The sequence below is a fragment of the Scyliorhinus torazame genome, chromosome 2 (assembly GCF_047496885.1).
Source record: "Scyliorhinus torazame isolate Kashiwa2021f chromosome 2, sScyTor2.1, whole genome shotgun sequence".
Taxonomy (NCBI): Eukaryota; Metazoa; Chordata; class Chondrichthyes; order Carcharhiniformes; family Scyliorhinidae; genus Scyliorhinus; species Scyliorhinus torazame.
The window spans coordinates 25,755,414-25,774,088 of record NC_092708.1 but is presented as its reverse complement, the minus strand read 5'-3'; the positions used below and the strand labels follow the sequence as shown (position 1 = coordinate 25,774,088).

At 51.7% G+C, this 18,675-nt stretch overlaps 1 protein-coding gene across 2 annotated transcripts in view; it reads right to left on the bottom strand.

Annotated features, from left to right (window-relative positions):
- Nucleotides 1–16,111: 16,111 nt before the first annotated feature.
- LOC140386855 (cytochrome P450 27C1-like) overlaps nt 16,112–18,675 on the bottom strand; it is a 47,113-nt gene continuing 44,549 nt past the window's right edge. For both annotated transcript variants that reach the window (XM_072469635.1, XM_072469643.1), the window contains one exon: nt 16,112–16,244. In XM_072469635.1, coding sequence (XP_072325736.1) covers nt 16,128–16,244 — 117 coding nt within the window. In that variant the 3' untranslated portion in view covers nt 16,112–16,127. The remainder of the gene's footprint in view (nt 16,245–18,675) is intronic.

Sequence of the window (18,675 nt, the reverse complement as noted above, 5' to 3'; positions counted from 1 at the left end):
TACTGTTGTCTTTCATGAAATAGAACAAAGCGATCGTAACAGAGGCCATTCGGCCCCTTCGCCTGTAGCTCAAAATGGTAAAGCACGACCGGCTGCAGTTACAATCTAAATGCACGGGGGGGGGGGGGGGGGGGGCCTGGGACACCTTGACACAGGGTCAAAGAATGGCAGCTGTCCTCGTGGGTGGGGCAAGGCAGGTGGAAACAAGGAGAGAAGGTAAGCGAGAGGTGGCCTCTCTTTGGGGTCAAATTGGCTCGATCATGCGATTAACCAGCGACTGGAGATGTTGAAAATGAAACAATTTTCGGTCAGATGTCCTGTGATTGGTTCCTAGCTTGCTCATTATATTGCCATCATACCGGTGCCAAAGGAGAACCAGGCAATGTGCCTCATTGACGACCGTCCGGTGGCCCTGACTCCAGTCGTAATGAAGTGCTTTGAGAGGTTGTTCATGAAGCGCATCACCTCCATACTCCCACAATGCGTTAATGGCGCCGCTGACGTTGGAGAATGGCACGGGTCTGCGCAAGGCAGCCGATTTTCGGCCTGCCGATATTCTCCCTTCCGGATGGGCCGAAGTCCCGTCGACGAGATGACCGTTCACGTCGACGTAAATCAAACCTCCTTTTCATCGGCGTGAAGCTGTGCTCCAGGTTCACGCCGACCAGCGTGGAGGTGAGTGACGGCCTGGGGGGTTGGCCGCTGGGCAGGCGATGGCGTGGCCGCAGTCTGAATGTGTGGGGAGAGGTGTGTCTCGGGTTGTGTGTGTGTGTGTGCGGCGGGGCTCCGGGGGAGTGCCGGGAGGGGGGTCCGTGCCGGGGAGGAGGTTGGGGTCCGTGCCGGGGAGGGGGTTGGGGGGGGGGGGTCCGTGCCGGGGAGGAGGATGGGGGGGGGGGGGGTCCGTGCCGGGGAGGAGGTTGGGGTCCGTGCCGGGGAGGAGGATGGGGGGTCCGTGCCGGGGAGGGGGGTGGGGGGGGGTCCGTGCCGGGGAGGAGGATGGGGGGTCCGTGCCGAGGTGGGGGGGGGGTCCGTGCCGGGGAGGAGGATGGGGGGTCCGTGCCGGGGAGGAGGATGGGGGGTCCGTGCCGGGGAGGGGGATGGGGGGTCCGTGTCGGGGAGAGGGATGGGGGGGTCCGTGCCGGGGAGGGGGATGGGGGGTCCGTGCCGGGGAGAGGGATGGGGGGGTCCGTGCCGGGGAGAGGGATGGGGGGGTCCGTGCTGGGGAGGAGGATGGGGGTCCGTGCCGGGGAAGGGGATGGGGGTCCGTGCCGGGGAGGGGTATGGGGGGGGGTCCGTGCCGGGGAGGAGGATGGGTGAGTGACGGCCTGGGGGGTTGGCTCTGGGCAGGTGATGGCGTGGCCGCAGTCTGAATGTGTGGGGAGAGGTGTGTCTCGGGTTGTGTGTGTGTGTGTGCGGCAGGGGGGTGGTTAGAGTGGGCTGGGCTAAGGTTAAGGTTAGGGCTGGATTCACTTGGGGATATGGGGGAGGGGGGATATGGGGGAGGGGGGATATGGGGATATGGGAGAGGGAGGATATGGGGGAGGGGGGATATGGGGGAGGGGGGGATATGGGGGAGGGGGGATATGGGGAGGGGGATATGGGGAGGGGGGATATGGGGGAGGGGGGATATGGGGGAGGGGGCATATGGGGGAGGGGGGGATATGGGGAGGGGGGATATGGGGGAGGGGGATATGGGGGAGGGCGGTATATGGGGGAGTGTGGATATGGGGAGGGGGGATATGGGGGAGGGGGGATATGGGGAGGGGGGATATGGGGAGGGGGGATATGGGGGAGGGGGATATGGCAGAGGGGGATATGGGGAGGGGAGGATATGGGGAGGGGGCATATGGGGAGGGGGCATATGGGGGAGGGGGGAGGAGGGATATGGGGAAGGGGGGGATATGGGGAGGGGTGGATATGGGGAGGGGGATATGGGGGAGGGGGGATATGGGGGAGGGGGGATATGGGGGAGGCTCACCCTGCCTGCTCTGACGAGGTCGTTCACCTTCTTGTGGCACTGGGTGCCTGTCCGTGGTGTCAGGGCCACAGCGGTGACGGCCTCTGCCACTTCCCTCCACAGATGCCGGCTGTGGCGTGGGGCAGCTCTGCGGCCGTGCCCGGGATACAGGCCGTCCCTCCTCTGCTCCACCGCGTCCAGGAGCGCCTCCACATCCCGTGACTCGAACCTCGGGGCTGAGCGGCGGCCAGCCATCCAGTCGGGTGTTCCGGTTGGGTGGGGGGGAGCAGCGCAGCCTTATGAGCCGTCACGCCGTGCGGCGTGTATGACGTTGCACGGCGTGAACCACGTGCGCAAGCGCGGATCCCGTCACGTCGCTGCTAGCACATTTCGGGCCGGAGACTTTTGACCCATTTTTCCAGCGTGACGCAAGTCGGATTTGCACCGTTTTTTGCGCCGATCGGCGGACTTTGCGCCGATAATGGAGAATTTCGCCCCTAGGTGTTGGGCGTCTTTAAAAATATTAAGGTGGATCTACCCCAGAATACTGAAAGGGGCAAGAGAGAAAATTGCTGAGGCCTTGACAGAAATCGTTGGGCCATCTCTGTCTTCAGGTGATGTCCCGGAAGACTGGAAAATAGCCAATGTTGTTCCTTTATTTAAGAAGGGTAGCAAGAATAATCCAAGGAACTACAGGCCAGTGAGCCTCACGTCAGTGGTAGGGAAATTACTGGAGGTCTCACGAGCTTGATAGGTTTTTCGAGGAGGTCACAAAGATGATTGATGCAGGTAGGGCAGTGGATGTTGTCTATATGGACTTCAGTAAGGCCTTTGACAAGGTCCCTCATTGCAGTCTGGTCCAAAAGATGAAGTCACATGGGATCAGAGGTGAGCTGGCAGATGGATACAGAACTGGTTAGGTATTAGAAGGCAGAGAGTAGCAATGGAAGGGTGCTTTTCTGATTGGAGGGCTGTGACTAGTGGTGATCTGCAGTGTTCAGAACCTTTGCTGTTCGTAGTATATATAAATGATTTGGAGGAAAATGTAACTGGTCTGATTAGTAAGTTTATGGATGACACAAAGTTTGGTGGAATTGCGGATAGTGATGCGGACTGTCAAAGGATACAGCAGGATTTAGATTGTTTGGAGGCTTGGGCGGAGAGATGGCAGATGGAGTTTAATCCGGACAAATATGAGGTAATGCATTTTGGAAGGTCTAGTACAGGTAGGGAATATACAGTGAATGGTAGAACCCTAAAGAGTATTGACAGTCAGAGAGATCTAGGTGTACAGGTCCACAGGTCAATGAAATGGGCAACACAGGTGGAGAAGGTAGTCAAGAAGGCATACGGTATGCTTGCCTTCATTGGCTGGGGCATTGAGTATAAGAATTGGCAAGTCATGTTGCAGCTGTATAGAACCTTAGTTAGGCCACACTTGGAGTATAGTGTTCAATTCTGGTCGCCACACTACCAGAAGGATGTGGAGGCTTTAGAGAGGGTGCAGAAGAGAATTACCAGGATGTTGCCTGGTATGGAGGGCATTAGCTATGAGGAGAGGTTGAATAAAGTTTGTTCTCACGGAACAAAGGAGGTTGAGGGGTGACCTGATAGAGGTCGACAAAATTATGAGGGGCATAGACAGAGTGGACAGCCAGAGACTTTTTCCCAGGGTAGAGGAGTCAATTACTAGGAGGCATAGGTTTAAGGTGCGAGGGGCAAGGTTTAGAGGAGATGTCCGAGGCAAGTTTTTTACGCAGAGGGTAGTGGGTGCCTGGAACTCGCTGCCGGAGGAGGTGGTGGAAGCAGGGACGATGGTGACGTTTAAGGGGCGTCTTGACAAATACATGAATAGGATGGGAAGAGGGATACGGACCCCGGAAGCGTTGAAGATTTTAGTTTAGACGGGCAGCATGGTTGGCGCAGGCTTGGAGGGCCGAAGGGCCTGTTCCTGTGCTGTACTTTTCTTTGTTCTTTGCTCAGGAGATACAAAAGTCTGAGAACATGCACGAACAGACGCAAAAACAGCTTCTTCCCCACTGTTACCAGACTCCTAAATGACCCTCTTATGGACTGACCTCATTAACACTGCACCCCTGTATGCTTCACCCGATGCCGGTGTTGTACATTGTGTACCTTGTGTTGCCCTATTATGTATTTTCTTTTATTTCCTTTTCTTTTCATGTTCTTAATCATCTGTTGAGCCGCTCGCAGAAAAATACTTTCCACTGTACCTCGGCACACATGACAACAAACAAAATCCGAACCAATCCATCCAGTTTATTGTGGGTCAGGATGAAGGGTCTGAGGCTCAGGGAGGAAGGAAGGGGGTCCGTCGTTGGTGGTGGTAGAAATGTTCCTGCTCAGCTCCAGGTAATTTGTCAACCTATACAAGGGGAGGTCGTGTCTCACTAACTTGATAGAGTTTTTCGAGGAGGCCACTAAGATGATTGATGCAGGTAGGGCAGTAGATGTTGTCTATATGGACTTCAGTAAGGCCTTTGACAAGGTCCCTCATGGTAGACTAGTACAAAAGGTGAAGTCACACGGGATCAGGGGTGAACTGGCAAGGTGGATACAGAACTGGCTAGGCCATAGAAGGCAGAGGGTAGCAATGGAGGGATGCTTTTCTAATTGGAGGGCTGTGACCAGTGGTGTTCCACAGGGATCAGTGCTGGGACCTTTGCTCTTTGTAGTATATATAAATGATTTGGAGGAAAATGTAACTGGTCTGATTAGTAAGTTTGCAGACGACACAAAGGTTGGTGGAATTGCGGATAGCGATGAGGACTGTCGGAGGATACAGCAGGATTTAGATTGTCTGGAGACTTGGGCGGAGAGATGGCAGATGGAGTTTAATCCGGACAAATGTGAGGTAATGCATTTTGGAAGGGCTAATGCAGGTAGGGAATATACAGTGAATGGTAGAACCCTCAAGAGTATTGAAAGTCAAAGAGATCTAGGAGTACAGGTCCACAGGTCATTGAAAGGGGCAACACAGGTGGAGAAGGTAGTCAAGAAGGCATACGGCATGCTTGCCTTCATTGGCCGGGGCATTGAGTATAAGAATTGGCAAGTCATGTTGCAGCTGTATAGAACCTTAGTTAGGCCACACTTGGAGTATAGTGTTCAATTCTGGTCGCCACACTACCAGAAGGATGTGGAGGCTTTAGAGAGGGTGCAGAAGAGATTTACCAGAATGTTGCCTCGTATGGAGGGCATAAGCTATGAGGAGCGATTGAATAAACTCGGTTTGTTCTCACTGGAACGAAGGAGGTTGAGGGGAGACCTGATAGAGGTATACAAAATTATGAGGGGCATAGACAGAGTGGATAGTCAGAGGCTTTTCCCCAGGGTAGAGGGGTCAATTACTAGGGGGCATAGGTTTAAGGTGAGAGGGGCAAGGTTTAGAGTAGATGTACGAGGCAAGTTTTTTACGCAGAGGGTAGTGGGTACCTGGAACTCACTACCGGAGGAGGTAGTGGAAGCAGGGACGATAGGGACATTTAAGGGGCATCTTGACAAATATATGAATAGGATGGGAATAGAAGGATACGGACCCAGGAAGTGTAGAAGATTGTAGTTTAGTCGGGCAGTATGGTCGGCACGGGCTTGGAGGGCCGAAGGGCCTGTTCCTGTGCTGTACATTTCTTTGTTCTTTGTTCTTTGTATACGCCCCAAGTGAGGAGACCGGTCTTCGTCAGACTAGCAGAGGGTAGTTTAGCAGAACTCTGCCTGGCTCTGGCTCAATAAACTTCCAGTAAATTACCAAGCCTCCAATCTTGCTCGAGAGAGAGACCAGAAACTCAAGGTTAATTTCCCAGCCACTGCTGGAGGGAGAACCCAGGAGGTGAAGAAAACCAGAAGCCGAAAACTTGTGGATTTCTTTTTTGTTCTCCGATGTTGAAAACTTTAATTAATCCAAACAAATTGGAGATGGGAGGACCAGAAAGGCTTTTTGGAAGTGAAAGGTCATGTGATTCAGCAATACATCCAATCAGATTCAGCAGTAGGGAGGCATGGTAACACAGTGGCTAGCACTGCTGCTTCACAGCGCCAGAGTCCCAGGTTCGATTCCCCCGCTGGGTGACTGTCTGTGCGGAGTCTGCACTTTCTCCCCGTGTCTGCGTGGGTTTCCTCCGGGTGCTCTGGTTTCCTCCCACAGGTCCTGAAAGACGTGCTTGTCGGTTAAATTGGACATTCTGAATTCTCTCTCTGTGTACACGAACAGGCGCCAGATGTTAATGTAAACCTACTTGTAACAATAATAAAGATTATTATTACCATCTACAAGATGCACTGCAGTAACTCACCAAAGTTCCTTAGACAACACCTTCCAAACCCACGACCACTACCGTATAGAGGGACAAGAGCAGCAGATGCCTGGGAACCCCACCACCTGGAGGTTCCCCACCAAGTCACTCACCACCCTGACTTGGAAATACATCGCCGCTCCTTCACTGTCGCTGGGGCAATATCCTGGAACTCCCTCCCTAACAGCACAGTGGGTGTACCTACACCTGAAGGACTTCAGCGGTTTAAGAAGTCAACTCACCACCATCTTCTGAAGGGCAACTAGGGATGGGCAACAAATGCTGGCCTAACCAGCGACACCTACATCCCGTAAATGAATTTTAAAAAAGGGCTCACAGCTAAGTTGGAGGATCTGGAGAACAGGTCGAGGAGAGAAAATATAAGAATTGTGGGCTTGCCTGAGGGGGTGGAGAGCCCGGGGCCCGTGTAGTACTTTCGAAGATGTTTGCAGAGTTTCTGGGGAGGGGGAAGAACCCGCTACGTGTTGGACAGGGCACATTGGCCGTTCAGGCCGGAGCCTAAAGCGAATGAGCCACCAAGGGTGGTTATAGTCTGATTCCACAGCTGCCATGTGAAGGAAAAGGTCCTGAGTTGGGTGAAGCAGAGACGATAGGTGAAGTGGGAATATACCAAGATCCGATGGCAGAGCTGGTGGGAAGGCGGGTGGCCTTTGACGGGTGAAGGCGGCATTGCACGGCAACAGAGTGAGGTTCAGAGTGGCCTCACCCCGCGAAATTGAGAGTGACAACTCGAGGGATTTTTATTTTGAGGCGGTGGAGGTGTTTGTTAACGCTGAAGGACTGGGACTGAAACGAGAGTTGGGATTGGACTTGGTTGGTGGGGACGGGGCTGTTTTTTTCCTGATGGAGGGTTTTGTATTTGTTGGGGTTTTGTTTTCAGCCCCTTGAATGGGGGTGGGGGGCTTGTTTACCAGTGTTAGGGGCTGGTTTAGCACACTGGGCTAAATCGCTGGCTTTTAAAGCAGACCAAGGCAGGTCAGCAGCACGGTTCAATTCCCGTACCGGCCTCCCCGAACAGGCGCCGGAATGTGGCGACAAGGGGCTTTTCACAGTAACTTCATTGAAGCCTACTCGTGACAATAAGCGATTTTCATTTCATTCTGGGTTTTGGCTTTCTTTGTTCCTTGTGGGTGTAGTTCAGTATTGTCTCTTGGTTTGAGGGAGGTGGGTTGGAGAAGATAGAATCAAAGAATTTACAGTCCAGAAGGAGGCCACTCGGCCCATCTAGTCTGCACTGGCCCTCGGGAAGAGCACCCCACCCAAGCCCACTGTCGTGTAGGGAGTGAGAAAATTCCACCAGTGTGTTTTTGGAAGACATTTTACTGTTAAAAACCATAGAACCATGGAATTTGCAATGCATAAGGAGGCCACTCGGCCCATCGAGTCTGCACCAGCCCTTGGAAAGAGCACCCTACTTAAGCCCACACCTTCACCCTTCCCCGTAACCCCATCTAACCTTTTGTTTTGGACACTAAGGGGCAATTTATCACGGCCAATTCACCTAACGCGCACATCTTTGGACTGTGGGAAGAAACCGGAGCACCCGGAGGAAACCCACGCAGACACGGGGAGAACATGCAGATCCCGCACAGTCTACCGAGGCCCGAATTGAACCTGGGACCCCGGTGCTGTGAAGCAACAGTGCTAACCACTGTGCTCCCATGCTGCCGGAGTGGGAGGCCTGGCCGGATGAGTAGGGCCCAGGGTAATGCTGATGGCGGATTGGAGGGGAAGGGGGGGCGGACATACTCGGTCAGAATGGTGACATGGAACGTGAGGGGATTAGGAGACTGGTGAAAAGAGCGTGAGTTTTTGCGCACTTGAAGACTTTAAAAGCTGGTGTGGCAATGCTGCAGGAGACCCATTTGCAGGTGAAGCTTAATTCGGGGTTTGATAATAGGGCTCTGGGGATAGCGGTATTGGTGGGCAAGTGGGCGAGGTTTCATAGATTTCATAGAATAGATTTCATAGAATTCACAGTGCAGTAGGAGGCCATTCGGCCCATCAAGTCTGCACTGGCCCTTGGAAAGAGCACCCTACACCTCCACCCTAACCCTGTAACCCCACCTAACCTTTTTGGACACTAGGGGGCATTTTATCATGGCCAATCCACCTAAGTTGCACATCTTTGGACTGTGGGAGGAAACTGGAGCACCCGGAGGAAACCCACGCGGACACGGGGAGGATGTGCAGACGCCGCACAGACAGTGACCCAGCTGGGAATCGAACCAGGGATGCTGGAGCTGTGAAGCAACAGTGCTACCCACTGTGCTACCGTGCCACTGTTTCAGATGGAGAAGGTGGTGGCTGACCATGGGTGCAGGTATGTGATAGTGACGGGTGCATTGGAGAGGAGGCCGTTGGTAAACGTATATGGCCCCAATTGGGACGATTCGAGGTTCATGAAGAGGGCGCTGGGTGCCATCCCGGATCTGGATACCCATGAGTTGATAGTTGGGTGGATTGAACATAGTGCTGGAGCCGTGGTTGGACATGTTCCAGCCACGCTCGCTGACCCAATCGATGAACGGGGGGGGGGAATGCGTTGACAGGACTTATCAGGGAGATGGAGTGAGTGGACCCGAGGAGACTTTTACATCCAAGGAATCAAGAGCATTCATTTTTCTCCCCAGTGCACAAGGTGTTTTCGAGGATTGACTTTTTTCTGGCGGGAAAGGCGCTGTTGGCCGGAGTTAAGAGGTAGGAGTACTCAGCAATTGTGATCTCGGATCCCGCATTGGATGGATGTAGCATTGGAGAGGGAGGAAGACCAGAGGCCGAGGTGGAGAATACATGTGGGGTATTGGCGGATCGGAGCTTCTGTGACAAGGTAAGCAAGGTGATTGACGAGTATGTGGGGTTGAAGTGCACGGGGGAAGGTTTCATGATTGGTGGGAGGCTCTGAAGGCAGTGGTGAGGGGGGAGATGATCTTGTTTAAGGCTAGGGTGGATAGGGTGGAGAGGGAGAAGTGCCAACAACTGAGAGAAGAGATTCTGGAGGTGGATGTGAGGTATGTGGGGGACCCAGACCTGGGTCTCCTGGTAAAGAGAAAGGAGTTGCAGGTGAGGTTCGACCTATTGTTCCCGGGGAAAGCGGAGCGTCAGTTGCGAAGGGCGGGGGGGAGCTGTCTACGAGTATGGGGAGAAATCAGGACGGGTTGGCCGGTCAACTCCGTAGGGGGGCCATGGCGAGGGCGATAGTTCGGGTGTGAGACAAGGCGAGGGAGTTATTGGCGGCTCCAGAACAGATTAATGAGGTGCTCAAAGAGTTTGATGGGGACCTACATATGTCAGAGCCACTGGAGGAGGAGCGGGAGATGAGGGAGTTTTGGGGTAGGTTAGAGGGCCCAAGGTTGGGGGAGGAAGAGAGGGCAGGGTTAGAGGAGCCGGTTGGGGTGGCGGAGGTGAAGGTGGTGATTTGAAGGATGCAGACAGGGAAGGCGATGGGGCCTGACTGGTTCCCGCTCGACTTTTATAAAATATTTAAGGATAGGCTGGCGCCGTTGATGGTGGGAACATTTGACGAGTGTTTGAGGGGTGACTTGCTGCAGACGATGGGGCAGGCCTCCATCTCGTCGTTGTTTATGAAGGACTAGGGTCTGATGGACTGTGGGTCGTATATGCCCATATCTCTGCTGAATGTAGACGACAAGATATTGGCAAAGGTGTTGCCGTTGAGGTTGGAGGGGTGCCTTCCGAAGGTGATTGGGAGGACCAGTGGGGGTTCATAAAGGGAAGACAGTTCTCAAATGTGAGGAGGCTGTTGAATGTGGTGCTTTCTCCGTCAGAGGGAAGGGAGACGGAGGTCGTGGTGGCGTTGGATGCAGAGAAGGCGTTTGATCGGGTGGAGTTATCTGATGGTGGTGCTGGAGAAATTTGGGATTGGGCTGAAGTTTGTGGCGTAGGTGCAGTTGCTATGTAAGGAGCCGATGGTGAGCATGCGCATAAATAGTATGAATTCAGGGTACTTTGAGACGGTAACAAGGAAGTTAGACAAAGGAGAAACAGTGGACGTGATTCATTTCCAGAAGGGCTTTGACAAGGTGACGTATAGGAGGCTGTTAAATAAGTTAAGAGCCCATGGTGTTAAGGGTAAGATCCTGGCATGGATAGAGGATTGGCTGACTAGCAGAAGGCAGAGAGTGGGGATAAAGGGGTCTTTTTCAGGATGGCAGCCGGTGACTAGTGGTGTGCCTCAGGGGTCTGTGCTGGGACCACACCTTTTCACAATATACATTAATGATCTGGAGGAAGGAACTGAAGGCACTGTTGCTAAGTTTGCAGATGATACAAAGATCTGTAGAGGGACAGGTAGTATTGAGAAAGCAGGGAGGCTGCAGAAGGACTTGGACAAGCTAGGAGAGTGGCCAAAGAAGTGGCAGATGTAATACAATGTGGAAAAGTGTAAGATTATGCACTTTGGAAGGAGGAATGGAGGCATGGACTTTTTTCTAAAAGGGGAGATGCTTCGGATATCAGAAGGACTTAGGAGGCCTAGTTCAAGATTCTCTTAAGGTTAACGTGCAGGTTCAGTCGGCAGTTAGGAAGGCAAATGCAATGTTAACATTCATGTCGAGAGGGCTATAATACAAGACCAGGGATGTACTTCTGAGGCTGTATAAGGCTCTGGTCAGACCCATTTGGAATAGGGTGAGTAGTTTTGGGCCCCGTATCTAAGGAAGGATGTGCTGGCCTTGGAAAGGATCCAAAGGGGGTTCACAAGAATGATCCATGGAATGAAGAGCTTGTTGCATGAGGAACGTTTGAGGACTTTGGGTCTGTACTTTTGGAGCTTAGAAGGATGGGGGGGGAACTTATTGAAACTTACAGGATACTGCGAGGCCTGGATGGACTGGACGTGGAGAGGATGTTTCCACTTGTAGGAGAAACTAGAACCAGAGGGCACAATCTCAGACTAAAGGGATGATCGTTTAAAACAGAGATGAGGAGGAATGTCTTCAGCCAGAGGGTGGTGAATCTGTGGAACTCTTTGCTGCAGAAGGCTGTGGAGGCCAAATCACTGAGTGTCTTTAAGACAGAGATAGATAGGTTCGTGATTAATAAGGGGATCAGGGATTATGGGGAGAAGGCAGGAGAATGGGGATGAGAAAATATCAGCCATGATTGAATGGCGGAGCAGACTCGATGGGTCGAGTGGCCTAATTCTGCTCCTATGTCTTATGGTCTTATGTCCTATGTTGCTGTGTATTTCGGAGCCGAGCTTTTCGGTGGGGAGTATAATGGGGTTGCTTTGGGATGTTTTCAGGGTGCAAATTGAATTTGGGGAAAAGTGAATATTGAAAATGAAATGAATGAAAATCGCTTATTGTCACAAGTAGGCTTCAATGAAGTTACTGTGAAAAGCCCCTAGTCGCCACATTCCGCCGCCTGTTCGGGGAGGCTGGTACGGGAATTGACCCGTGCTGCTGGCCTGCTTGGTCTGCTTTAAAAGCCAGCGATTTAGCCCAACGTGGTCTCCCGCTAGGAGTGTGAAATGGGGGGGGCTGCCATTTCCTCTGGCGACGTGGCATTTTAGGTATCTAGGGGTGCAAGTGACCCGGGATTGGGCAGATCTTCGGAAGTTTAATTTCACTAGCTTGGTGGGGAGGGAGAAGGCTGAAGCGCTGACGGAGGGACAAACTCCCTCTGTCGAGTGCGGGCCGGGTGCAGGCAGTAAATCTCTTGCCACAATTCTTGTTCTTGTTTCAATGCCTGCCGGTCTTTTGCCCAAGGTGTTTTTTAGGGGGGGGTGGGTTGGCTAGGATTAGGAAGGTGATACTGCAGAGGAGGTGGCAGGTGGGAGGGGTTACGCCTTCCAAATTTGGTGTATTACTATGGAATGAAATGAAAAATGAAATGAAAATCGCTTATTGTCACAAGTAGGCTTCAATTAAGTTAGTGAAAAGCCCCTAGTCGCCACATTCTGGCCCTGTTCGGGGAGGCTGGTACGGGAATTGAACCATGCTGCTGGCCTGCCTTGTTCTGCTTTCAAAGCCAGCTATTTAGCCCTGTGCTAAACCAGCCCCTTATTGGGCGCCAAATGCAGAAAAGATTCGGAGATGGAGCAGGGAGCGGGAGGGGGGGGGGGCTTGTGGGTGGAGGATGGAGTTGGGCTCTTGCAGGGGGTCAGGGTTGCGGGCGCTGGCAACAGCCCCGCTCCCGATGGCCCCAGACAAGTATTCGGCAGGTCTGGTGGTGGTGGCCACGTTGAAGATCTGGAGGCAGCGTAGGCGGCATGTTAGGTTGGGAGCTGGGTCGGGCGGGGGGCGAGGGGCATTGCCGATTCGGGGGAATCATGATTTTGAGCCAGGGAGGATGAACGCAAGTTTCTGGGGATGGGAAGAGAGGGGGGATTAATAATAATAATCTTTATTGTCACAAGTAGGCTTACATTAACACTGCCATGACGTTACTGTGAAAATCCCCTAGTCGCCACATTCCAGCCCCACGTCTTTATGGACTTGTGAGGAAACCGGAGTACCCGGAGGGAACCCACGCAGACACGGGGAGAACGTGCAGACTCCGCACAGACAGTGACCCAAGCCGGGAATCGAACCTGGGTCCCTGCTGCTGTGACGCCATAGTGCTAACCACTGTGCTACCGTGCTGCCCGGAAATGAAGGGTTTGTTTCTGGGAAGGCGAGTTTGGAGGAGTTGGGCGAGAAGTTTGGGCTGGCGTGGGGGCGACGCCTCTGGTATATGTAGGTGCGGGATTTTGCGAGGAAGGTCTACCTGACCTTCCCGATAATGCCTGCCTCCTCGTCGCTGGAGGCAGTGCTGTCAATGGGGGGGGGGGGGGGGGTTGGAGAGAGAGGGTCGTCACGGAGATTTCCAGGTGGATTTTGGAGGAGGATGGGATGTCCATGGAGGAGCTTAAGGCAAAGTGGGCGGAAGAGTTGGGGGTGGCACTGGAGAAGGGTCTGTGGTGCGAGGTTAAATGCCTCGACTTTGTGCAAAAGGCTGGGGCTGATACAGCTGAAGGTGGTGTACAGGGCGCACCTCAGAATGTCTAAGACGAGCCAGTTGGTCAAAGGGGTTGAGGATATCTGTGAGTGGCGTGGAAGGCCCCCGGCAAATCATATGTTTTGGTTCTGCCCGAAGCTGGAAAGGTTTTAGAGGACGGTGTTCAGCACCATTTTGGGGGTCTTACATGTGGAGGTGGAGGCCGGCCCCTAGAAGCCATATTCGGGGTGTTGGACCGGCCGGAGCGAGGCAGATTTTTCAGCCATCACCTCGCTGATTGCTTGTAGGTTGGTCTTGTTGGGGTGGAGGTCAGTTTCTCCAACCAGTGCCAGTGTGGCGGGGAGACCTCCTAGAGATTTTAGCCCTGCAGAGGGTGAAATTTGCACTAAGGGGCGAGTGATGGTCCTACAATTGTTGGGGTTTGTTTATCATGCATTTCTGGGAGCTGGTAACAGTTGACTGTTGAGGGGGGAGAGGGAGTGGGGGTTTTGTGAATTCTAAAACTGTTGAAAATTTGTTGAGTAAAAATACTTTAAAAAAGATTGTGTTCAGTATTTTAAAAAAACATTCACAATGATAAGAAATAGAATCACTATATTTAACTTTGTTCAACTACTTAATCCCTTGTAAAACAAGCATTAGTATTCACAGCACCACTTCAAAGACGTATGAGCACTTGGAGCTGTCAGGCTGTGAACTGACAGGCACCACGCTGTGATAATGATAGTTTGTGAAATCAGTCATTCAGCACACAGCCTGTAATGAGAGCCCTCTGGGTGACATCAAGAAACAGTGAAATAGCAAGTACTGATTTTTTAAAAAACACTGCAGTTTTTTCAAACATTTAAGGCCAAGTTTGAATGCCTCAACAGCTTGACAGTTCCCTTGAAAGCTCCAATGAGTTTATACACTTCTTATGCATATTCACAACTACCTTTCACATCCACAAAGCGGACCTGACATCTCACAGAGTCTACTTTTAGATAAACTGTGGGACTAAAGTGTAGCTTCATACGACCAGTTGCCGATTAAATGAACCACTGATGTTTATAAACCAGCTGTTATTCTAAATATTAGTTTATGTTTTATGATGAGCAGCTCATGATTTTTTTAACCAAATTCCTGGATTTTCAACAGCTTGTCTCCTGATTAGCAAGACGATGGGGTACTCATTACTGGGTCTTTTAATTGAGGGCCCTCCCCGCACAAATTGGAGATGGTTGCAAAGTACAATCTCACATAATGAGGTGACCTCAATATAAAAGCCCCTCCAGCACCCAGAGGCAATTCTCCGTCCATATCTCCTTCGTTGTGTGTGGTCTGTTTCTTGCAAGACGCAGCCCTTTTAAGATTTCCGCGGAGCTGCCCACCTTAAAGGGACCACTACTGGTGCGTGGCAGGTTTGTCCCCTGCACGGTTGTGTCTCATGCGGCATTGAGGGAACATTGTCAGTATGGACATCCAGGGCAGGCGGAGGAGCGGGGGAGGTGGCGAGGAGAGAATCGGAGGATGGTGGGGGAGGTGAGAAACTGTTGGTGGGTGGGAGTAAATGTCACGGAGGTAGCGTTTGTGGAGTGACAAGGTCTTACAATCTCCCGAATGGTAACAGAAAGAATTCTCCAACAAGGCATTTTACCAGACGATGACCTTTGGCGTCAATGTGAAGGGGAACGATCTCTGCTCTGCGCATGGGCCTAAAATCGAGTTGAATAAAAAGCTCTGTCGTCTTTCCACACTGCATGCCACTGTTCGCACAAGTTGCTTCAAAAACCTCAACGTTGTCGGACTCAATCGAACGTGTTCACGACACATATCTTGAGGGATTGAATTTAAGAGCCGTGAGGTGATGATGCAGCTGTACAAAACTTTGGTAAGGCCACATTTGGAGTACTGTGTACAGTTCTGGTCGCCTCATTTTAGGAAGGATGTGGAAGCTCTGGAAAAGGTGCAAAGAAGATTTACCAGGATGTTGCCTGGAATGGAGAGTAGGTCTTACGAGGAAAGGTTGAGGGTGCTAGGCCTTTTCTCATTAGAGCGGAGAAGGATGAGGGGCGACTTGATAGAGGTTTATAAGATGATCAGGGGAATAGATAGAATAGACAGTCAGAGACTTTTTCCCCAGGTGGAACACACCATTACAAGGGGACATAAATTTAAGGTGAAAGGTGGAAGATATAGGAGGGATATCAGAGGTAGGTTCTTTACCCAGAGAGTAGTGGGGGCATGGAATGCACTGCCTGTGGAAGTAGTTGAGTCGGAAACATTAGGGACCTTCAAGCAGCTGTTGGATAGGTACATGGATTACGGGAAAATGATATAGTGTAGATTTATTTGTTCTTAAGGGCAGCACGGTAGCATTGTGGATAGCACAATTGCTTCACAGATCCATGGTCCCAGGTTCGATTCCGGCTTGGGTCATTGTCTGTGCGGAGTCTGCACGTCCTCCCCGTGTCTGCGTGGGTTTCCTCCGGGTGCTCCGGTTTCCTCCCACAGTCCAAAGATGTGCGGGTTAGGTGAATTGGCCAATGATAAATTGCCCTTAATGTCCAAATTGCCCTTGGTGTTGGGTGGAGGTGTTGAGTTTGGGTAGGGTGCTCTTTCCAAGAGCTGGTGCAGACTCGGGGGGCCGAATGGCCTCCTTCTGCACTGTAAATTCAATGATAATCTATGATTAATCTAGGACAAAGGTTCGGCACAACATCGTGGGCCGAAGGGCCTGTTCTGTGCTGTATTTTCTATGTTCTATGTTCTATGTTCTATATATTGAAAAATTTTCACTGGGTTCTCCAAGCGCCCACTTCATGCCACACTGGGCTGTGCCACCCCCCCAACCCCCCCCCCCCCCCCCCCCCCCCGCCCCGCCGGCAGTCATATTATTTCCTGTCCACAAATTTCAGGTCGATAGGCTTTCCGGGACCCAGTAGGCCATGGGTTTTGGCAGGAACAGTTCCAGTATTGGGTGCCACCTGTATCTCAAACGCTTGCAGGAGCTGAAGGAAGCAGAGGTTCAAATGGTCAGTACAAGTGCGTTATGAAGCAATGCCCCCGAAACAATTTGCATTTGTATAGAGCCGTTATCAGACAACAGTTTGGGCCAAGCCACGCGGGGAAATATTAGGACTGGTGATCAGAAGCCCGGTCAAAGAGCAACGTTTTATCCGTGACTGAAACGAGAATCGTAGAATCCCAACACTGCAGAAGGATGCCATTCGGCACATCGAGTTTGCACCAACCCACTGAAAGAGTACTTCTCCCAAGCTCATTCCCCTGCTGTATCTCATGAACTCCTTAATCTAACCTACACATCTTTTTGGCCACTAAGGGGCAATATTGCCACAATCCACCTGATCGGCACATTTTTGGACTGTGGGAGGAAACCCGCGCAGAAAAGGGGAGAACGTGCAAACGCCACACAGTCACTCGAGGTTGGAATTGAACCCGGGTCCCTGGCACTGTGAGGCAGCAGTGCTAACCACTGTGCCACGTTCCCTTAACTAGATAATGGTTGGGAATTGCTCTCTCTTTTTCTTTTAACAATCAATTTTAATGAGGTATTTTTTGGCATTACAAACAGCAACAGTATAAAAACAATGTACAAAGCACAGTAAACATAGTGCAATCACCGACACCCGTCCCTCCAAGACCCGCCTATTTAACCCCCTATTCTACGTACCCTAGCCCCCCCTCCCCCCGCTGACGATTAATTCTCCGCAATTCTCTGGGACTGGTTTAGCACAGGGCTAAAGAGCTGGCTTTTAAAGCAGACCAAGGCAGGCCAGCAGCGCGGTTCAATTCCCGTACCAGCCTCCCCGAACAGGCGCCGGAATGTGGCGACTAGGGGCTTTTCACAGTAACTTCATTTGAAGCCTACTTGTGACAATAAGCGATTTTCATTTCATTTCATTTCAGAAGGCGATGAATGGTTGCCACCTCCGGGGCGAACCCTAACACAGACCCTCTCAAGGATAAATTAATCTTCTCCAGGCCGAGGAAGCTCGCCATGTCGGTTAACCAGGCCTCCGACTTCGGGGGCTTTGAGTCCCTCCAAGCTAGTAATATCCGTCTCCGGGCTACCAGGGAGGCAAAGGCCAGAACATCTGCCTCTTTCTCCTCCTGGGCTCCCGGATCTTCCGACACCCCAAAAACCGCCACCTCTGGACTGGAATTGCTCTCTGAGCTAGAGTTCCATTGTCCAAGTGTATGTGCGACGTGGCTTGTCTCCACCCAGTAGAGTACTCAGGTAATTGCCTGGACGCTCTGCTGCTGGGATAGATGACCCACCATGGCTATTGTTCTTGGTGTGGTTTTGTAGCTAGGTTGTCTCCATTTCACTAGTTTTGGAATACAAACGTACAGTGATGCAAGTGTTCGCCATCTTTGACTGTGACCCCAAGTCACTGGAATGTGGCTTTAGTCTTAGTTTCAAAAAAATACAAATTAGGAGTTCTCAGGCAGTAAATTAAAAAATATTTAAAAAATTTAAACCATGGTTTCACGGCAACATCCTATCCAACTATCTCTGCAGCCTTTGACACTGTTGACCAGCTGGGTGGTACTGTCTCATTTTGTTCCATTCCTATTTATCTAGTTGCAGTCAAAGAATCACCTGTTATTCCTGGAGTCCTCTCACCCCACCATGGAGCTATTCTTAGCTCCGTCCTAATTTATAACCACACGATGCCCCTTGGCAACATGGTCAGAAGGGGCAGTGGCGTAGTGGTGATGTCACTGTACCACCAGTCCAGAAGCCCAGGCTAAAGTTCTGGCCATGATGTGGAGATGCCGGCGCTGGACTGGGGTGGGCCCAGTAAGAAGTCTCACAACACCAGACTTCTTAATGTTCTGGGGGACACTGGCTCAAATCCCACCACGGTGGCTGGTGGAATTTTAATAAATCTGGAATTAAAAGCTAGTCCAAGTGAGAAGGAACAGGTCGGTTTGGGGAGGAAATTCCAGAGCTTGAGGGCTAGGCAGGGGGCACAGCTTCTAATGGTGGGGCCTGAGCTGGAGGAGCACAGAAATCTCGGAGGGTTGCAGAGCTGGAAAGGGCTAAAGAAATAGTGAGGGGCGAGCCACGCAGAGATGAACATGTGGACTTGTTCTCTGGCCAGAAGCCAATAAAGGCCAGCGAGCAGAGGAGTGATAAGTCAACACAAGAGTTTAAAAAAAAATTACAGTACCCAATTATTTTTTTTCCAATTAAGGGGCAATTTAGCGCGGCCAATCCATCTTCCCTGCACATCTTTCGGTTGTGGGGGTGGAACCCACGCAGACACAGGGAGAATGTGCAAACTCCACACAGATGGTGACCCAAACTCAAGAGTTAAGTTATGGGTGGGACAGTTTACACAGTCCCGTCGGCTCCGTCCCCGTGTGGTCTTACCCGGCGGGACCTCGGCATGCATTCATCCGGGGGCGGCC